This window comes from Lipophrys pholis (genome assembly GCF_963383615.2).
Source record: "Lipophrys pholis genome assembly, chromosome: 5".
Lineage (NCBI taxonomy): Eukaryota > Metazoa > Chordata > Actinopteri > Blenniiformes > Blenniidae > Lipophrys > Lipophrys pholis.
The window spans coordinates 22,971,389-22,990,412 of NC_137628.1; the positions used below are offsets into that span (position 1 = coordinate 22,971,389).

Here is a 19,024-nt window from a genome sequence, read left to right on the forward strand (position 1 = left end):
CGATGTTGTACCCGCTGCTTTGCTGTGAAGGTTTAATTAATAGGGGAGTAATACATAAATTGGCCTTTTCCAATGCACGGACCTACCAACGCGCATGTTTAAATGGATAGGCAAGGGAATATGCTTATTTGCTCACTTGCCAATAGTTCCACAAGAAAAATCAATATTGCTCTTATATGTGGCCATGTATACGAGCCAGAAGGTGGTTACCACCGATTAACAAGAAAACATGGTGAAATGAGCGAACTTGGTACTTTATAAAGTATCGAAAATGTACAGATTACACAAACAGGATGAGCTCGACCATGCATTGAGACAGAATTGTATAGCTTGTTTAAAGAAAAGCCTTGTTAAAGTAAAGATGTTTGAGTCCTGAAGGACCAAAGCGCTGCGTCTTCTTGAGGTTTCCCTGCTTGAAAAGGTGGCTCATTATAAAGCCTTTTTGCAGGGCTTGGTAATGACACATTCATTAAATACAGGTTTGCCGCAGCTGGGAGAAATGGGAAAAACAAGCAGAAAGCTGCACGTCTAGCACCGGTATTTGACACCTCCAGCTTAAAGCATCTGTGCGTGTCAGGCAGGCCACACGTGAGCCAATTTCCTAAAGTTAATGCATGATTGGTTTTCACGAGTTGTAGTAAGATGAAGGTCATTTTGAGCGCATGTGAACTGGATATCACTCCATATTACTCTGTAACTGCGTTTACGTCAAGATACTGAATGATCTCAAAACTTTCATTCGACAATTCAAACTAAGCTCATTTTAACATAGTTTCTTCGAGGGTAATACAGTATATGCATATACCATGTGATTCTTAATAATTACTAGTATCAGCTCCATAATTTGCTTACTGATTAAGAATATCTTCCCTTCATTTTCTGATCACAGTCTTGATAGGAAAACTGAAATTTAAAAAGAAAAGAAAACTGCTGGTTGCTCCTTCCATACTAAAGATCTTGCATTTTTTGAGGAAGTACATGATTGTAGTTGTAGGTCCTTCCGGGTACCAGCTGTGAACAGTGATTGAGAGTGTTAACGTCACGTCACAGCACAGAACAAAGATTATATATTACTGCATTCTGCTATTTGACATTATTTTACACTTATTCTCCTCGTGTATTTGGAACTTTTTTCACTTTTGTTCACATACTCATATAAAATGAAGGAAACTCAATATCAGGATTAAGGACCAGGTCTCACATTATATATTTTTTGATGTACAGCTCTATTGTATACTTTTTTAATGGAGCCTAGTAATTCAATGTGATGTCTTAAATTCAATGTCATTTTATATTAATGTTTGAAAAACACGGTGTGGAAAGAAAAAAAAAAAAAAAAAGAAAAGCTGAAACCCTCCCTGTGCCATTTACAAGCTGAGGTTGTGAAGCTCCTGCAGTGGAAAAGGCCTTAAAGTATTGATAACTGCATGTTGGTTCTGGCAACATATTCATTGCATTAAAAACAAAAAGTATTAATCCCCTCATTTTGTGTTTTCCATTGCTTTAATTTTCATATTTGAATTGATTAAGTTTATCGTGTCATGCTCTACCTGACCTTGTTTGTTTACCTCAATGTGTTTTGTACGTTTTCTTGTGGGAAATATGTCACACGCTGCTTGTTGGGTCTAAAAGGTTGCTTCAGATCAAAACAGGAAAGCAGAAACTGTTGAGTTTAACAGCTAATTTAGCACTCCGGTATGGAGAGTGGCAGCGTGCCATACTTTTACTTCATGTTGGCGTGGACAGCGAAGATTTTCTTTTTCTGTTCTTGTGCAAACAGACAATATTACTTGAGCTCACGGCCTATGTATTTTGTATTCCTTTTAACTCTGCCAGATTAACCCAAGGTTTTTGTTACACAAATGTTCTTTCATCCACCTCATGTTTCACGTCTATTAGGCACAAAATATGATAATTTTATTCTTATATAAACACTTGGAGTCAGATAACAAGTTATGCTAATGATTTTTGGGAGAGATTTGGACTCATAGCAGGATGAGGGTCGATTTTATGGGTGAAAATTAGAGGGATAGTTCATTTTTTTATCTTTTCCCATACAGTAGTCGAAATGTTTGAAGACTACCTACTTTTTGTGTTACGAAATCTATGCTGGAATGAGATAGGCAAAAGAGCCATCATTTCAATTGTATCATTTGATCTTATTTGTTTGAACATGGGGCCAAACTCAGCAGTAATGCTGGCAGAATTAAGCTTTCTCAATGCCCAGTTTCTCCCAGTGCAGCAGTACTGGGCTGTCTGCCTCCTCACTTTCCAAGTTTCACACAATCCCTTAAGGAGGACTGAGGAGCCGCTTCGGCTGAAGATACAAGAGGAGGATGACTTTATTAAACTATATCCTTTAAGGAAGAACAAATTGTTTGTTTCATATTAATTTACCTTATAATAATCATCTTAAAAAATTTCATCCCAAGAAATGTTTAACTGATTGGACTGTTTTGATTTTTTTAAAGAAAGCTTTGGCTCCGCTTCATGTGACAAAAATGTCCCAAGGTTTATGAAAATACTTCAGAATGGATGAAATGCTGTTGAAATTAAAACCATTCAATGGCCTTTTTTTTCATATATCAAGCAATTGAAATCCATCTGTGTCTTCAAAAGAATTGACACTTTAAGCTGTATTACAAAAGATAAGACAGGTTTATCAATATTACCCTGGACAAATATATTAATCTTTAAATAAACTTTTTGCACGGCTGCCCTTTCTTTGGTTTCTTGGGAAGTGAGGTCCAAACAAAAGAGAATTTAACTCATATGATCATAAGTATACCAAATAATAAAAACAGTTGATAGTTTATGATTAAACGCTAGTTTTGTTTGCTTTTTGTCCCCTCTAAACATACTTCCTTCTACATGCAGGGCTGAATAACATAGCTGCATCAACATATAAATGTTTGTTTAGTTTTTTTTATTTATATATAACATTACTCTCATTGTCCTGAATCATGAAATAAACCACAGTGCATGTAAAGCAAGTTGTAAACCAGCAGTGTGTAATCATGTTTTCGTTGTTGTTCTGGAGTTCCACATGTTCCGCGCTGACCCACAAATATCAGACGTTTCTGGGATTAACCATCATATGAACCAGCTACTTTTACCACCTTCTCCCGCCTCAACAAATCCACTGTGACTCATTCAGTGAGTGCTTGCCTTAATACTCACACATGTGTCTGACGGGGCACAGCCAGAATGCCCCTGACTTGAAAGTCCAATCAGCATCTCATCAAGTCAGTAAGGTGCTGATTTAAAACCTGTGGAAGGAGGTAGCAGGTTTAAGGAAGAAAATGGGTGTAATCACCGTTGTGTGCACGTGTGAGTGTACTTTTGTGTGCCTGTGTGTAGGAGGATGCAGTCATCAGAGATTCCAGCTGTTGGTCAGTTTTAATGCAGATGGGATTAGATTGGCGCTATCGGATTGTGGCTTTTCTCAGCAGCAGAGCTCGGCAATGGCTTTGTGCGACTTCTCTCAATGAATGAGAAACTTAATGGATCAGCCTCAATTTTTTTCTTTTCTTTTTTTTCTTTTTCCTAAGCTCCCAGAATTGACAGCGTGATGGAGAGAGGAGAGAAAAGACTAAAAGTAAAAAAATCCTGAAGTGTAAGGGAAATGGTTTGGAGATGTGGGGTTTGTGATGGTTGCTGTTGTAGTATAGGAGGGTGTGAGAAAATTCAGGCAGATGGAGCGTGAGAGAGCGGGGAGCTTTAGATTTATAGTGGGCCGAAGCTCCACTCATAATGTTCTGACAGGCCATCCGGCAGGCAAAGCCACACTTGAAGCTACTTATTCTAACCAGCTGCCATCACGAGCGTGTCGCTGCCACAACTGTCAGCATTTGAGCATTTCAATTTCCAGGCGTTGTACAGTTTACTGTAATCATACAAAAGACTCCGCCTCTCCTGCAGCCTTGATGAAGATGAAAAGCTGTCGAACCAAGTTGATGCAAGATGTGGCAGAATCAAAGTGGTCCTCTCAGCCACTCGGGGGCAGGAGCTTTGATCTCTTCCCACAGTTAATGTTAGGTGATGCTGACACTGAGATTAAATAAGAGGTTAAGTTTGAAGGGAATGGCATCAGTAATACTGCAGATGTGCTGAGAAGCTTCCAAAGACCTTAAATATAAGAAGGAAACTTTCTGGGACTGATTAAAGATTTATAAAAGTAAAATACTGTGCTCATGTAAATAAAATGCATGTTGGAAAACCCACACATTTCACAATTATGTCCAGTTGCAACATCCGCAATAATAATATACGCATAATTGGTCCCTATGAGAAGGTGAGTAAGGTTTGTTTTGTGAACATCACAGAATGAAATGAAGTGTTTTATTTGCAAACCTGCTCACCGTGTTTGGCCTACAGTATTCATCTTAATTTATTGATTTAAATCACATCCTAAATCATATAGAAAAGCTGCAAATCTGCAATTTTCACCGTAACGTCTGCCATATCATTGGTTGCTAAATAAATGATTATAGATGTATTACAGATAAGAGCACGCAATAGAAGGGGGAAAAAAATAGAGTAAGCCAGTGATTTCACTATTTTCACAAACTTGTCGGACTTCTTAAAGAAAAGCTTTAAAAGATAAATGAAAAAACAAAAACCAAGCATCGCTGGCCAGGATCTTACAGTTCCCATAATACGGCTCAATAAAGTCTTTTGTGACCCTGCCTGATAAACTCCCACACTCTTCAAACTCCACATAGTCCGTTTCGAACTCAGCCTCTATAACAGAAATTTGAAGCCTTTAGCCTAAAGTGGGATTTTATTTCCTCAGACTTTAGAGAGTTTTGTCGGGGTATTACACAGCTGTCGGGTCTATAGTACTCTCTTTGAAGCTTAGATGGTTTTCATGTGTAAAATCAATGTGGGTACTCCTTTCAAGACTTTAAAAACTTTGAACATATGTGCATGTACATCAATCGAGCGTAGCATTATGACTGCAGACAGGAGAAGTGAAAAACACAAATTATCTTGATATCATTGCACCTTTTTGTGGGCGTCAGCAATGTGTCCTCAGAGTTTGTGATGGGAGCAGGAGAAATGGGCATGGATAAGGATTTGAACAATTTTGACGAGTGGTAAATAGTGATGGCTGGAGAACTTGATCAGAGCTGATTAAATCTCCCAAACGGCAGCTGTTCCCAGTCTGTAGTGGTCAAAGTGGTTATTGGAGGGAAACTAATGAACCAGCAACAGGCTTATATGTGGCCAATGTTTATTAATGCAGGTGGCGAGTCTCCACCTCATCGCTTCCAAGGATTAAATTATCTTCTGCTAACACCTTAGTGCCGGATACCATAGCATGTCTCCAGCAGTCTACAGGAATACATGCCTCAATTAGGTGCTGGGAGTCACTGAAAACTGAAAACATTTTTAATTGCACCGCTCTCCGTATCGGTGTAAAGCGGGAAAATCCAACTATTTTGAAAGGCTGAGTACTGCACATGCTCACGATGGTCACACTCAATAGCTTTTTTTTTTTTTTTCTGTGCAAGTAGATCAATAACAAAAACATAGTAATGGTGGATTTCAGAGTTTTTGTGCTGCTCACTCATCCTCATCTGGAAACACATTATTTACATACAACTGATACTGAGTGAGCTTATATGACAAAGAAAGACAGTTTAAAAGAGGTTGACGGTTTATTGCTAAACACACATCACCAACTGGTGGCCTGACAAGTATTTTTACAGTTTTTGGTGTTTTAGTGGCGATAATTTTCAAAATCTTGCCATCTGAACGTCAAACTTTTCTGAAATGGGTAAACTATTACAGTGATGGTTGTTGTGTGAACAGGGACTTTGCAGAAAAAAAAACTATGCAAAATTTGGTGATAATGTCAAGGCTGATCTGTATACGTAGTTATATAATGTGTGGTATTTAACACAGATAGTCTGGTAGGTAAATGAGAAAGGAGACTTACTGACTAGGTTTTGATAGAAATATAATTAAGTTGCCTCTTCTGAGCTGCAGTTGAAAGACTGCAAATGCTCCCGTGTAGATATTAATAGCTCATTAAAAGGTAACACATATGGCAATCTTTTTGACATGACAGGTGATCACATGCTAACAAACCCAGTTTTTAGTCTTATATTATATCTCTGCTAATAGAGTCCCTCGAGTCTTACACACCCGACCTTTAGATGCAAAACACCCCCTCAAATCGATGCTCACAACATAATTACAATAAAAAGGTAAAAGAGGAAAAAGAAAAAACTGGCATTCTCGGGCTAGGTGACTCAAATAGGTCATGTTGTTATTTTCTAGTTCCATGCATTTCTGTCTCCGCTCTATAAAAACTTTATTGTGAAAGATTTGTAGGATAAACAGTAAAATGTCATGGTATTTTCTTCCTCATTATTTTGAACCTTGACAAAGTTGAACTAACTTGCGGTTTGATTAAGTTGGATCTTCCCACACGACTTTAGAGCAGCTCGAGTAGAAAGATGTGCATCGATTCTCTCTGTCGCGTAAAGGGAATGGGTAGAATATCATCTCCATATTAAATAGATCACACATTGTAATTTACTGAGAGGTCCTGGTGGATTTTTACAAATCCACCGAGAGCGGGATTTAGTTTGATTGAGTGCGGTCTTTGTTTCTTCAAATGGTGTGGACTGGATTAGGGCAGGAGTTTTTGAATTGGTAATGTGAGCTTACCAGGGAGCGATGAAAGCAGAAAAGTGATACCTCAGTTTAAGTCATTCATTTTATCGCGATTGTCTGTGTGGTTTCTTTGTCTGCTCCGTGCACTTTCATTACCACCGGGCTGTATAAGCTCAAACGAAAACGGCATCTGTTTTATCTGTTGGGGGGGATTGCTCTGTATAACTGGAGGTGATAGATGCTGAAATTAAAGGAATGTGCTAGATATTATTTAATCCAATTGGAGATTAAAGGACACTGAGAAATAGTAGACATTTAAAATGCCCATTTAAACGTGTGCCCACAACCTGCAGCCATAAAGTATGTTGATACAAGTACTTCCATACGGATTGTGTTTTAATAGCAATGATAAAATAATGTCACTACTATATGATGTAGAAAGCCTTTTAATCAAGGTGAGATCAACCAATCAATTTATTTTCCTGGTTACAGCTAATCCCAACTGATTCACACCGAGAGGCACTTTACTAGTAACCAATTAACCACAAATGGATGTTTTTTTGGACTATTGGTGGAAGCCGGACTACCTAGAGAAATCTCATGCATGCACAGGGAGAACGTGCAACCTGCCGAGCACAACACACTCCCGAGCTGGGAGCCTCAAGCAAGACTGGTCAACTAATGAGCTCTGAAGGAAATGAAAGGGGAAAACATTTGCTAAAGAAAAATACACAACGGCACATATACGTGTGTGAATGTCCTGGCAAACACACACGTGTTCTAAAACAGCCAGAATCCCTGAAGCCAGAAGTTTCACATGATTTGTAATTATTAGCAAATTTCATATTTAACTGTCCAACACGAGACAACATGTGGGACTCCAGGGCGTGTGGGTGGTAGGTTTGTGTGTGTGTGTGTGTGTGTGTGTGTGTGTGTGTGTGTGTGTGTGTGTGTGTGTGTGTGTGTGTGTGTGTGTGTGTGTGTGTGTGTGTGTGTGTGTGTTTCTTTCCAGGTTTGTTTGCTTGTCAAAGTGACCAGGCTGTGCCCGCTAACATCATGTCTGTTTGTTTGTGTTTTGTTTTCTCTGTAAACAATGCCCGCATTTTTTGTTTGTTTGGCTATTTGTTTTGCAGCTCTCTTCGCCTTAACTCACAAGGTAGTCGGGATAAGGTGCCAGCCCCAAGGTTAGCTCCACATGTTTCTTGAAATAATCTTGCTAGACAAGTATTGCTGGGGGCACATCCTCTGAATCCTGGGCTCACTCACTTATTTATGGAGTCAAGACCTCCCCCCCAACCACCGCAAGCAACACCTCACACCCCTTGGCAGCGGCCATCTTCCTCCCTCTGGTCTCAAATCTATGCAAACAGCTTACCCTCTGCAGACCCCATTTCACCTGCAGACATGTCTGACATGAATTATGCTGAAGTTCTTAGTGGCTTATTAATATTCAACCACCCCTCCGGTCAACCTTTTGGAATACTAACGAAGCCCCTAAAGCTGAAATCCATAATGTTTTTTAATTAATATCAGTAAAACATCTATACAGTATTTATGATGCAGAGGAGCAAATTCAGAATATTTCTTGTGGTCTGAGACACATGAGAACCCCATATTGGTTTTCTGTGGTTGAAAATGCCAATGCCATCCTAGTTTATTCATCAGTCATTCATCATGCCATTACCCAGTTGATTAATAACCTTTTTATTGCCCAGAGCAGCAAATTTATAAACAAGATCTGCCCCAGACTTTGTTGGTATGAATTAATTAATCGAATGATATATTAGTTTCATCAATGATTGTCATTTCTCAACAATAATTATAGAAAATTGGTCCGGAAACGTACAATTTAACCCATGAAATTTTGTTTTTATCACAAGATAACATAACAAATAATAATTGAAAGCAGTCTTGAATAAAGCAAAAGTTCCAATCTTAAGTTGACAAAATAAGAAAATGACCAGTCGCCGTTAATAGACGTCAGATATATTTGTGTGTTGCACTCAGACGGTCATGACCCGTGGATAAATGAGAGGAACGCTGCGCGGTCTCGTGTCCACAGAACTGGCTGATGCAAACCGGAGTGAAAGTGTGTCATCACTCGACACGTTTTCGTGGCGTTCATGGAGGGAGGATCACACACGCTATGTTTGGCCTTCCAGTTGGTATGGCCACTTTTAGTCCTCCTTGTCCTTTGCGTCGCTTAACCAACGGTGGTCATTTCCCTGAACTTTCCTCCAGCCCAGAGGCTTATAAATACCCTCAGAGGCAATGTGCGTTGATGGTTGCCTCTGATCCTGATAATCAAATCCTCCTCCATGTCGGCTGCTTGAATAACATAAACACAAGTACTTCCTTTTTATGTTATCTGTTGATCAGACCGTGGTCCCACAAACTCCCAGAATAGTGCAACTCTTTTCATTCCTTCCAGAAGTCTGGGCCATTTTTAATTTGGAGTTGTGAACTTTGACCACTCCGCATGTTAACAAGCTGGCTCATAGCACAGCCGTCTCAAAGTGGACTAACAGTACTTTCATTCTATTTGATTACATAGCCTAATAAAGTGGAGTGAGTGTGGAGATGTTATCTGCACCAGGTTAAGGATTCGTCTCGTACCTTTGTTCCTTTTGGGCTCACCTTGAACAATGTTGCAGACTGAAACCTGAGTTGTTCTTACTGGATCACCCCGCTTACAATATGAATGAAAATCTCAGAGACTGCAACTCGATTCTGAACCATTGCAGTTCATACACGGAGGGTATTCCTCAACATTTTCTTTTATATACCAACTCTATACGTGCCATACAGGAAAAAAACGGAATACTATCAAGAACACATTAAATATCTCAACATGCAAACTATTCTAATGGTATTAAAATATAAGGTTTTGCAGGGTTTTTAAAACATGATAAGTGCAGATTTCTCCCAAAGTATCATGGTCCTTATTGGAGGAAGTGCTGACTTAAAAAAAGAAAAACAAAAAGAGGACATGTTGCGTTTCCTGATACATGTAGCCAGAAGTGCAGAAATCTTGGCTTGATCTCCTAATTTACTTGCACAGGCATAAATATAAATGTCTTTATGGATGTTCTTTCCTCAAATTAGAGTTTGGGTTGGATGTAGGGCTGCTCCAAAAATTCCTACCGTGTCTTTCATTTTAAAAATGAGATTGCTGTCGTTGGCACGGCTGCCGTCATGTTTTTGCAGTTGAAAATGTGTAATTAAAAGCACATTGCTAGTAAATTATTCAATAATGTTTATAGCATTTCAATTTCATCTTACCCTGCAAGCACTGAAACAACATTGTGACAACAACAAATAGAAATAAAGCTGCGCAGTATTACTATAGTTTAGTGATTTTATTCATGCTCACAAATATAGAATTATTTGTTATAGATTTATTTGATTAAACTAGATCCTTTGAATCATTCTTCATTGCTTACCCAAGGCTCACACTCTTCCTCACAGGCCCCTGTGTGTTTTAGATGCAGCACAGTTTATACTCTGGGCAACTGTTGATTTTATTCTTGTGCCCTGCCATCCACCTTTCACCAGAGAGAAATCGGTCAAGTAATTTTTAAGCTGTAATAAAAAAAAAATGCTACATCAGACAGATTTGAGAGAATAGCTTTTAAAAAATTTGTTCTCAAAGTCTGGTTTTAAGGCATCTTTGACACAACTCAGCAAACCCGTACAGCTGCATCGCCACGAGTAAACCTCAATGCACCAGCGAAATGGCTGGTGTGATAAATACTCTCCAATTTCTCCCCTAGAGCGCAAATGCACATGCAAGCAACAAAAATACACACAAACCAACATATGCACACACGTATGTACTGCATGACAGTGATGATTAAGTCTTCTGATGGCATTGTGTTATGACATAACTAATGACGCCTATAATGAAAATGAGTAACACTTGGCGGAGGCCTCGTGTTTCCAACATGCTGAGCAGTAAGCTGCAGATAAGCAACGCAAGCCTCCAGCTCACTGAGACAGAAAAGTCATGGAAGCTGTACTACTATATTTCTGTACACTCCACTCACAATGTATGATCTGCAGAGCAGCTTTTTTTTTTTTTTTTAACCGAGGAACTAATTATAATTTACTATTTTGAGGCTCTAATTGTTTCACTTTCAGTCTTATGGGGGTGTTTTATTCGCCTCGATAATCCTTGTCGGCGAGATGCCAGCTTTAAATATCAGCGCTGCATTTTTAATCCAGGAGTATCAAAACTTTGTGAGGTGCTACAGGGTGAAACGCCTAATTTATCTCGAGCAGTGTCAAATATTTTAATGCCAATATAGACAATGCAACGTTGCTAAGATCCTCTCCAATGCAAAAGAGGAAAAAGCTTGCTGTACATAACGTGGTTAGCTGAAAATGGCTTCACCATTATCATTTGTCAGTAATAATAGAACTGTCGGCACAAGGAGAAACAAGCAAGCACGTTTCCCGTATGATTAAGGCCTCATGCCAGCCTCTTGCTGTAATGTCGAGTAAACAAATAATTTGCAACCAAGGGGTTGTGGAAGTCAAGAAGCAGTCGGATTAAGTGCTTTGTCATCCTGATCTGGTGCAGGTACTCTGCCAGCGTGCTGTGCTGATCTCTCTCTTCCTATTTGAATCCTTCTGCACAGCTGTGTGCCAGCCCGGCTGTAAGCACGGAGACTGCGTGGGACCGAATAAGTGCAAATGCCATCCCGGCTTCACCGGCAAGACCTGCAATCAAGGTGAGCTCTCACCTGCACCTTGTTCACACGTTGATGAAGTGGTGTTCATTTGCATTTGCAATGTTGTGGAATTTAGCAGCTGATTCTAAGTAGATACTTCTTCATGAAGCAGTTCAACTAGCCTTCAGTACTTACCCAAGAAAGTAACTCTTGCACTATTCTGTTCTGCCTTGATTTCACCTGTTTTGAAATATATGTATTAAATGTATTAAAATCTCTCAGTGTTGCTTTGACACATTAATTAAGCTGTTAGGGCGGTTTGGGTCAGTATAATGGCTGATTCACTCATTACGTTCAGCTGAAGTTGCATCAGTTAGTTGGAGGAAGATGGACATTAATGGCTCTTGAAAGAAAGATTTATGAAGTAATGACAGAAAGAAGAAGCAGCATTATTAACAGCTGAAATGGAAACACACAGACAGCCCTTATAAACTACGTTATTGTATATTTACGGCCATGAATGCATCACAGGTACAGTGAATACAGGCTCATATTAACATTGAGGTCGAACATCTTTCACGTTTCAGTAGAACTGAGTGAGTTCAGTATTAATGAAGCACTACTCCTTCATTAAACATGAGTTTTGTGAAATAGTAACTGCCTTCGATGAATGCAATAACTTACAGTGTGGCTAATGAGTAGTACAGTACAGAAAATAAGTACTGTTTAAAAACAATTCTTTTTCATATATATATATATATATATATAAAAGTAAGAAGTGCAAACGGAATCCAGTAAATGTGACTGTGGCTAAATTTATAACAAAAATGAGTTACAATCGTGTAACTGTGAAAAGTAGTGACGGTATTGTAACACGTTATTCCCGACACACAACATAGTCCGGACTTATGGGTCCCCGTCCTCCGAGGGACACAACGTTGCTGGTATACACATTTTTCACAAGACAAGCCACTGAAGGAGAACCCCGGCACTGAGGAATGGCAGTCTGATCATTGTTTATTATGGCCAGATCTCCACGGCACAACGGCGGTGCATCAAAGCCGCCACCAGAGCGGAAACAGGTTTGCCACGAGCCGACAGTAGAGAGATGCTTTAATTACAGGGGAGAAGGTGGAAGGAGAGAGCTGATTCAGCTCAAAGGGAAATGAGTGGTGAGACCATGTTGAATGATCCCGGGAGTGCATCCTCTCTTGTGAAGATAATATCTCAATTACTGACCTGAGATTACACGACCTGGCAGAGTACAACCGATGCCATTGAAAGTGTGTTGTTTTCTCTCTCGCTCTCTCTCTCTCTCTCTCTCTCTCCCTCTCTCTTCACCTCTTTCGTCTCTCTTTCTCCCTCTCCCTTTCACCCGGTGTGGGGTGGCTGAGTTTTTGTGCATTGACAGTTTGGACATGTTGAAAAGCGTTAAAGCTTCCCAGTTAGCTATAAGTTGACGTGCATCCAAGCGGCTTGAAAATACTTGTGGAATTCACGCCCTAAGACAGGAATAGGATAGTGTGTAATTAAAAACAAGGGAGCGGGGGGGGGGGGGGGGGGGGGTGTTGAAATCCTTTCCGGAATGTTCCAAATGACTCATCCTGCATTTTGAGGCTATAGGTGGCTCCTGTCTGCCCGACCAGACGGCTCTACTTTGTCTTAATCTGCAACAAAGGAGGGAGGAAAAAGGATCCGTGTCCCATATCCAACTACAATAGACGTCGCTGCCAACCATTCAGACAGACTTATCTGACAAATGTGATTCCAAGACCTTTCAAAATGAAACTGTACTTTCGAGCGCATGTCAAACTTCCATTTTGTCCAATAAGCTCCAGCCGCTTTGCAGAGCTTACCGCGTCGCTCGGTGCAGAATGGAGAACTTGACCTCTCAGGCCTACATAGGTGGAGATAACCTTGGATTGTGTTTTGAGTTGCCCCGCGCTATAGAAACCAATTTAATTATTCAGCGAGGAGAAAGATTAGATTCTCTCATTTGGATGCAGACTCCGTTAAACATTGACTTGAGGTTTACTATTGATGTGCCAGGTGGACAATGTTTCGGCGCATTCTAATATCCTGTCCCCATGGGGTGCAGCATTTATCTTGAGGAGACAATTGGAGGAGTAGTATAAGTTGCCGAGAGCCGCTTTTCTGACCTCGACGCTGTGAAAAGGTCAAGTCGTCAGTGTGATAGCTTTTAAATCAATTTACAATCTGTGAATTTGTTTTGTGAACAGCAGTATCCCCCAGGAAGCCGCCTAATAACTGTTTATTGCTGGTAGTGGATTCCATTCAGAGACCAGAGCAAATTTAATCACATGACTTCACACCAATATGACAGTTTTGTGCTGCTTAATGCTCTGACTTCACGTCACGTTTGGAAACGTTGGACTTTTTTACTTGCGTGATAAAAAAAAATCCCAAGCTTGAGTTCCTTTTTTAAAGACAAATAAAAAAAAACCAAAAAAACAATGTGTAAAAATGTTTTGTCCGATTTTCATTTTTATTCCATAGCAGTCAAAAAGTGATTCATTAAGTCATAGGGGATCGTGGATAACGTTTCTTTTTTTTTTTTTTTTCCTATTTAAGTGGATATTTAACTCAATTGTGTGTACACACACACACACAGAGGCACAATGCATGCTCGCCCACACACACTTGCATGCACATTCCTGTGCTTCAAGTGGAAGTGAGGACAGACGCGTCGCTCCAGAGGCGCTTCGGTTAACACGACTATTAAACACCTCAGGAACACTGTCTGTGGGAAGCAACAAACAAACCACAGAGGACACATTAGTGTTTTTACCAACAACACCGTATTGATTTCTCTTGGAAACTGAGCCACGCTTTTTTTTTTTTCTTCTATTTTTTTCCTCTGTCAAACTTTTATTACCTGGTACTGTTGTGACAGATTTACTTTATACTTTGAGCACTACAGGCTTATTTTTACTGCCAGCTCTTTTCACCTGCCAAATGATTCAAGCTCCGTGGTTATTGTGTGATTTCATTTGCGGCCCTTTTCAAGAGAATCTCCAGGCTCGGATAGGATATAATTTGAATGGATCTGATTGTGTTCACCATTAAATTAACAAGGCACTTAGCTGTCAGGAAGAATAAGTACTGCTTTGAGATTCTCCATCATCCTGAGAAGGCGCTTCAGCCTTCTATGCGGATGAGAATCGTTCATGTCTTACAGCATGGTGAGGATGGATGAATGTGCTCTCTCTGAACAAATAAACTCATTATGAGGATAATCTGTTTAATAGTTTGCCAGCACCCCCCTCCCCTGCTGATCCAATCATTTTAATAAGATGATTATTCTGTGCAGGTGGATTTAATTAGGTGTAGTTGACCTGCTGTTAAGACGCGATATAAAGAGTTTGCTGAAGGAATGACACTCAGACTTCCAAGGTGATGCAGTTGCCGCTCCTCCAGATGTTTCTTCTTTTCCTCCTTGTCTGTCATGCAGATGTATAATTAATACTCCATCAAGAGTGATAGCCAAGCACTGCGATTGAAGCCAATATACATCTTTTCTTGAATTGCTGTTTTTAGAAAATGAGCTTATATCTGGCTCTTTCAGCTCTTTCTCTTGGCAAAAGCCACAGAATATTTCTTGATTGCTCCCGCTAATCTCCACATGAATTCATATCAGTTTAAGTGTGGATTAGTCCTTCAGGGTTGTTGGTTTAGGAACTCATCCTTCACTGACACTGTTTGTCTTCCCTGGCTGGTAACAGCGAGGCGGCTCCAGGTGAAGTATTGCATGCCTGTTATCATTCTGTGTACTTTCTCTCAGATACCATTTAATTTCTTCAATTTTCATTCAATCAAGGCTCTCTTTTAAAAACATAATCATTGCAATGGCATGAGGTCATTTCTGGCTTTGATTAAACGTTGCCCGTAAGGGATTGTAATAATACAGTAAACTATACTTACATTTTGCCTTTTGAGATTGATAAGCAAGACAATTCTTATCAATTTAAGGCTGGCACTGTATTTTACAATAGTAACCTCAATGGTTGCAGCAATATTGATTTCATAATTCTTTATGCTGAGTGCTTGCAGAGTTCTCGTCCTGTTAAAACACAACATAACGTTTTCTCAGGAGAATAACCTTAAGTCACTACTGGAAGTCAAGGCATTTGACCAAGTTACTGTTCAGTATTCAGATCAACCAACAACAGTTCTGTTATCGTAATGAAAATGGAATAATCTCTGAAATACCAAGTTCATTGGTCCAGACGTAAATGAGGTAAACATTTTCTATTTGGATTTAGATATATGTTCATGTGTTTTGCAAGTTATTGCTTTCTATTTTAATTCACATTACCCTGAACTGTTAATGCTTTAACCACTTTGTGCATGTGGCAATTTTCATTATTCAACACATAGTTCAGAGAGTTTAATGAACACCTGCTTTACAACATCAACCTGCATATTATAAACATAAAATACAGTTTGTCGTATTTTCTTTTCAAAGATTTCATGTATTGCTCGAATTTTTCACGTCAAGCGTATGTCAGTGTATAGGAGCTGTTTTCTTCACAATGGGTACAAAATAATGTATTTCAGGAAATTACTTTTTACACAAACCTCCACTTGAAAGAAAAGAAAAAAGCTTTGGTCAAAACACATTTATGGCCATGGACATTTATGGACAAATGTTTTAAAGTCTCAATGAAGTAAAAAAAATACATTACCCAGTTTTTTAATCTCGTGTCTATGGTCTTGTTGTTCTGATACGTCTTCATCTGTGCCAATTTTATTTATTTTCATTCAAAAAGACATAATTTCACTATTTTTCAAATCACGTTGCCTTCTTTTTATGCACTTGTTCACTGTTTTTGCGGTCAGTAGCAATGCAGCTTCACGACTGCTCTTCAGCAACAACAGCAGCTTGATTAATTGCCCAAACCGAGATTGATAGTATAAATACAGTTTATTTATAGGTGCCTTTCAAGGCTTTCAGGGTCACCTCACATAAATACAATAGGCAGACAGGATATATAACGTACATCCACAAATAGCTACTGAAAATGTCATTCAGACCTGGAACATTCCCTCTACGACCTTTAAGCAATCAGGTAGCTTCTCGGCAGTGTTTCACAGACTTTATTCTAAATTTGGTTAAATAATAACTTAGGCTGACTGCGGTTGTGGAACTTTTGTGTTATAGTGAAGACATTGTTGCATACATATCTTAGGACTTGTTGCTAAGACTACACACAAGTACATTTGTGTTTAGTTCATTATTTCTTTGGTGTAGCAATGCTTCTTTACATCATATCTTATACAATTTGAAGATATTATTTATCTATTTTTCAAATGGTGCAACATTTTCAAGGAAAATGCATTTGTGGGCTGATCAGCAGAGCTGAGCGAGTTGTGGCCATAAAAAAGTCCCATTTTCTATGCCAATTAGACAATTTTTCTTTGTTATTCCTCATGTTTTTTTCATGTTTCTGATGTTGGATCAGATGATTGAAGTCTGAAGAATTAGGAGATTATGGCAGTTTATTGATTTATACATTCAACTTACATGGTTTACGCTGCTCATCCTACAAATGCGTGTTCCCGAAAAACGAGGCACCATTTAAAAGGGAGAAACCCTGGATTTGCAATGTTATGAGATGTTTCACCAACAAGGATTGTCACAACAAAGAAATCCTCAATGAAACACAGATTACTTTTTGTGTGTAGTCTGGGTAGCTGTGAACTCCTGAACTGAATATTTGGAACAAGTTAGCAACTTAAATGTTGAAGCCAGATTGTCACCCATTGGCTTGCCAATGAATATAGATAATGTTTTTCTTCCTGTCTACAACCGAAGTCTGGCTACTCTTGGTGTGTATTTCTGTTGTTGGTTTCCAAATGTTGTTATTCCACCCCCCTCTTCCATAGACATTATTTCCCGACAAGTCGCGTGATAAAGACTTCTGTTCTACACAAGCTTGGCAAGGCTGCTGTGGACTTGAATAAATTCCCTCAGTAGGGAAATCCCTGAATGATTTGAAGGCAGAGGTAGCTGTATCATCTTCCTGTCACTTAACAATACGTGTTGTTAGCTCACTGCCGCGGGAGAGCTTGCTCTGATTGATGGATGGTTCGACTGAGTGGGGCGGTGCTTGAATTCCTGAGGATGAAGTGTTTGTATCCAAGGGAATTTCTTGCCTCCTTGAATGGTAGCTTCTTGCCATTTCACAACACTAATTGAGAAGGTATCCTCCGAATCTGTCAGGGATGGTAACTCAGTGACCTCGATTTACCTTGCAGAGAAAAAAAAAAAACAGGCATGCAGAAGAGAGGAGAATTCAGAAGGACATGAAGCACAAAAGCTTTTTTTTTCTTTTCGTTTTTTCTCATGTGCCCTTAACTTTTTTTCTCTGATACTCAGCTCATGTCCAATTCCCACACGTGTAATCCTCTTTGCTGCATAATGTTCCTCTTTACTTTCCAGGAATGTGGTGTGGTCAGAGGTGTTCTAATCCATTTGGTTGGTTTTTCATTCTCACTGCATCTCTCTCTCTCTCTCTCTCTCTCTCTCTCTCTCTCTCTCTCTCTCTCTCTCTCTCTCTCTCTCTCTCTCTCTCTCGACTTCATGTCAATCAACCCCTCAACAACCCCCCCCCTGTTTCTTATTCCCCTCACCCCTCTAACCAATTTTCTTTTGTCTAAAGAAGAAGCGCTGGATTATTTAACCCCACCACTTTGGGCCAGTCACCTTCCTCTCTTTCTTCCTGTGGACCATCAGCCGGCGGGAGTAGGGATGGAGGGTGAGATTTGTCGATCGACCTCCCCCCAGCAGCTTGTCTTCTTTCCATTGGCAACGCGCATGGTGCTGCACTGTACAGCTTGAGGAGGAGTAAATGTCACTCTCAACTATTTTCCTTTTTCCTGGCAGAGGAGACACTACCCATGAGCCACTCTTTCAATAGAAATGCCAGCATGAATGCCAAGCATGTGACAGTTTTTACTACTTCTTTTTTTTTTTTTTTGCCTTTCAGTCTTTGCCCTCAAAACAGATTTTCAATACCAATGTGCCATTGTTATACTGCTCTGTCCCCTTCTTTTCCCCCTCATTTTCCTTTCCAGTTTTTTTGAATGTCTGGAACAAAGAGCTCCTCCTTCCTTTTGAAGCCGTCATCGACATGGACACAGCACTCAGCTCCGCCAGCGCCGCCGCACAAGGCCTCCAGTTCTAACCAGTGTTATCTCCTTTAGAGACGAGCGTATCCGCAAGAAAGAGCCTCCCGCTAATCTCTCTGTCAATGATCGAGGCGTGTCGAGAATGTTGCGGAGCATACCTCGGTGGAGCTGACCCAATAAATCACTCCACTTTGCATCACTTGGTATATATCTTAGCAGTTCATTTACCGTACAGTGAACATGCCAGAGGGGCTTTCAACCTCTGCTATCACATTGGTTCCTGCAGTCCTGGGGCCATGTCGAGCTGTCACTTAGTGGTCGTATCTCTCTCTTATCTCTCCCTTTTTTCCACCCCTCTGTGGCTTCTCTGTTTCTGACTGCCCTCTGTTCATGCTGTCCATACTTTTATTCACAGATGACAGTCTGGCTGTGTCTTGCGTCTGGCTTGTGCTGATGCTCGTGGAGCTTCCACTGTCTAAGAATGTGACCATTCAACAATCCCTCATTTACATTTTTAAGCGATTTTTTCTTTAGTGCATTGGGCATGCAGGGTCCTGTTTCTATGGCACACA

The 19,024-nt window shown here is 39.9% G+C and overlaps 1 protein-coding gene across 1 annotated transcript in view; it reads left to right on the forward strand.

Moving 5' to 3' along the window:
* The window catches only part of npnta (nephronectin a), a 55,284-nt gene that overhangs the window by 9,720 nt on the left and 26,540 nt on the right, over window positions 1-19,024 (forward strand). The window contains exon 3 of the mRNA XM_080462655.1: window positions 11,268-11,360. Coding sequence (XP_080318781.1) covers window positions 11,268-11,360 — 93 coding nt within the window. The remainder of the gene's footprint in view (window positions 1-11,267; window positions 11,361-19,024) is intronic.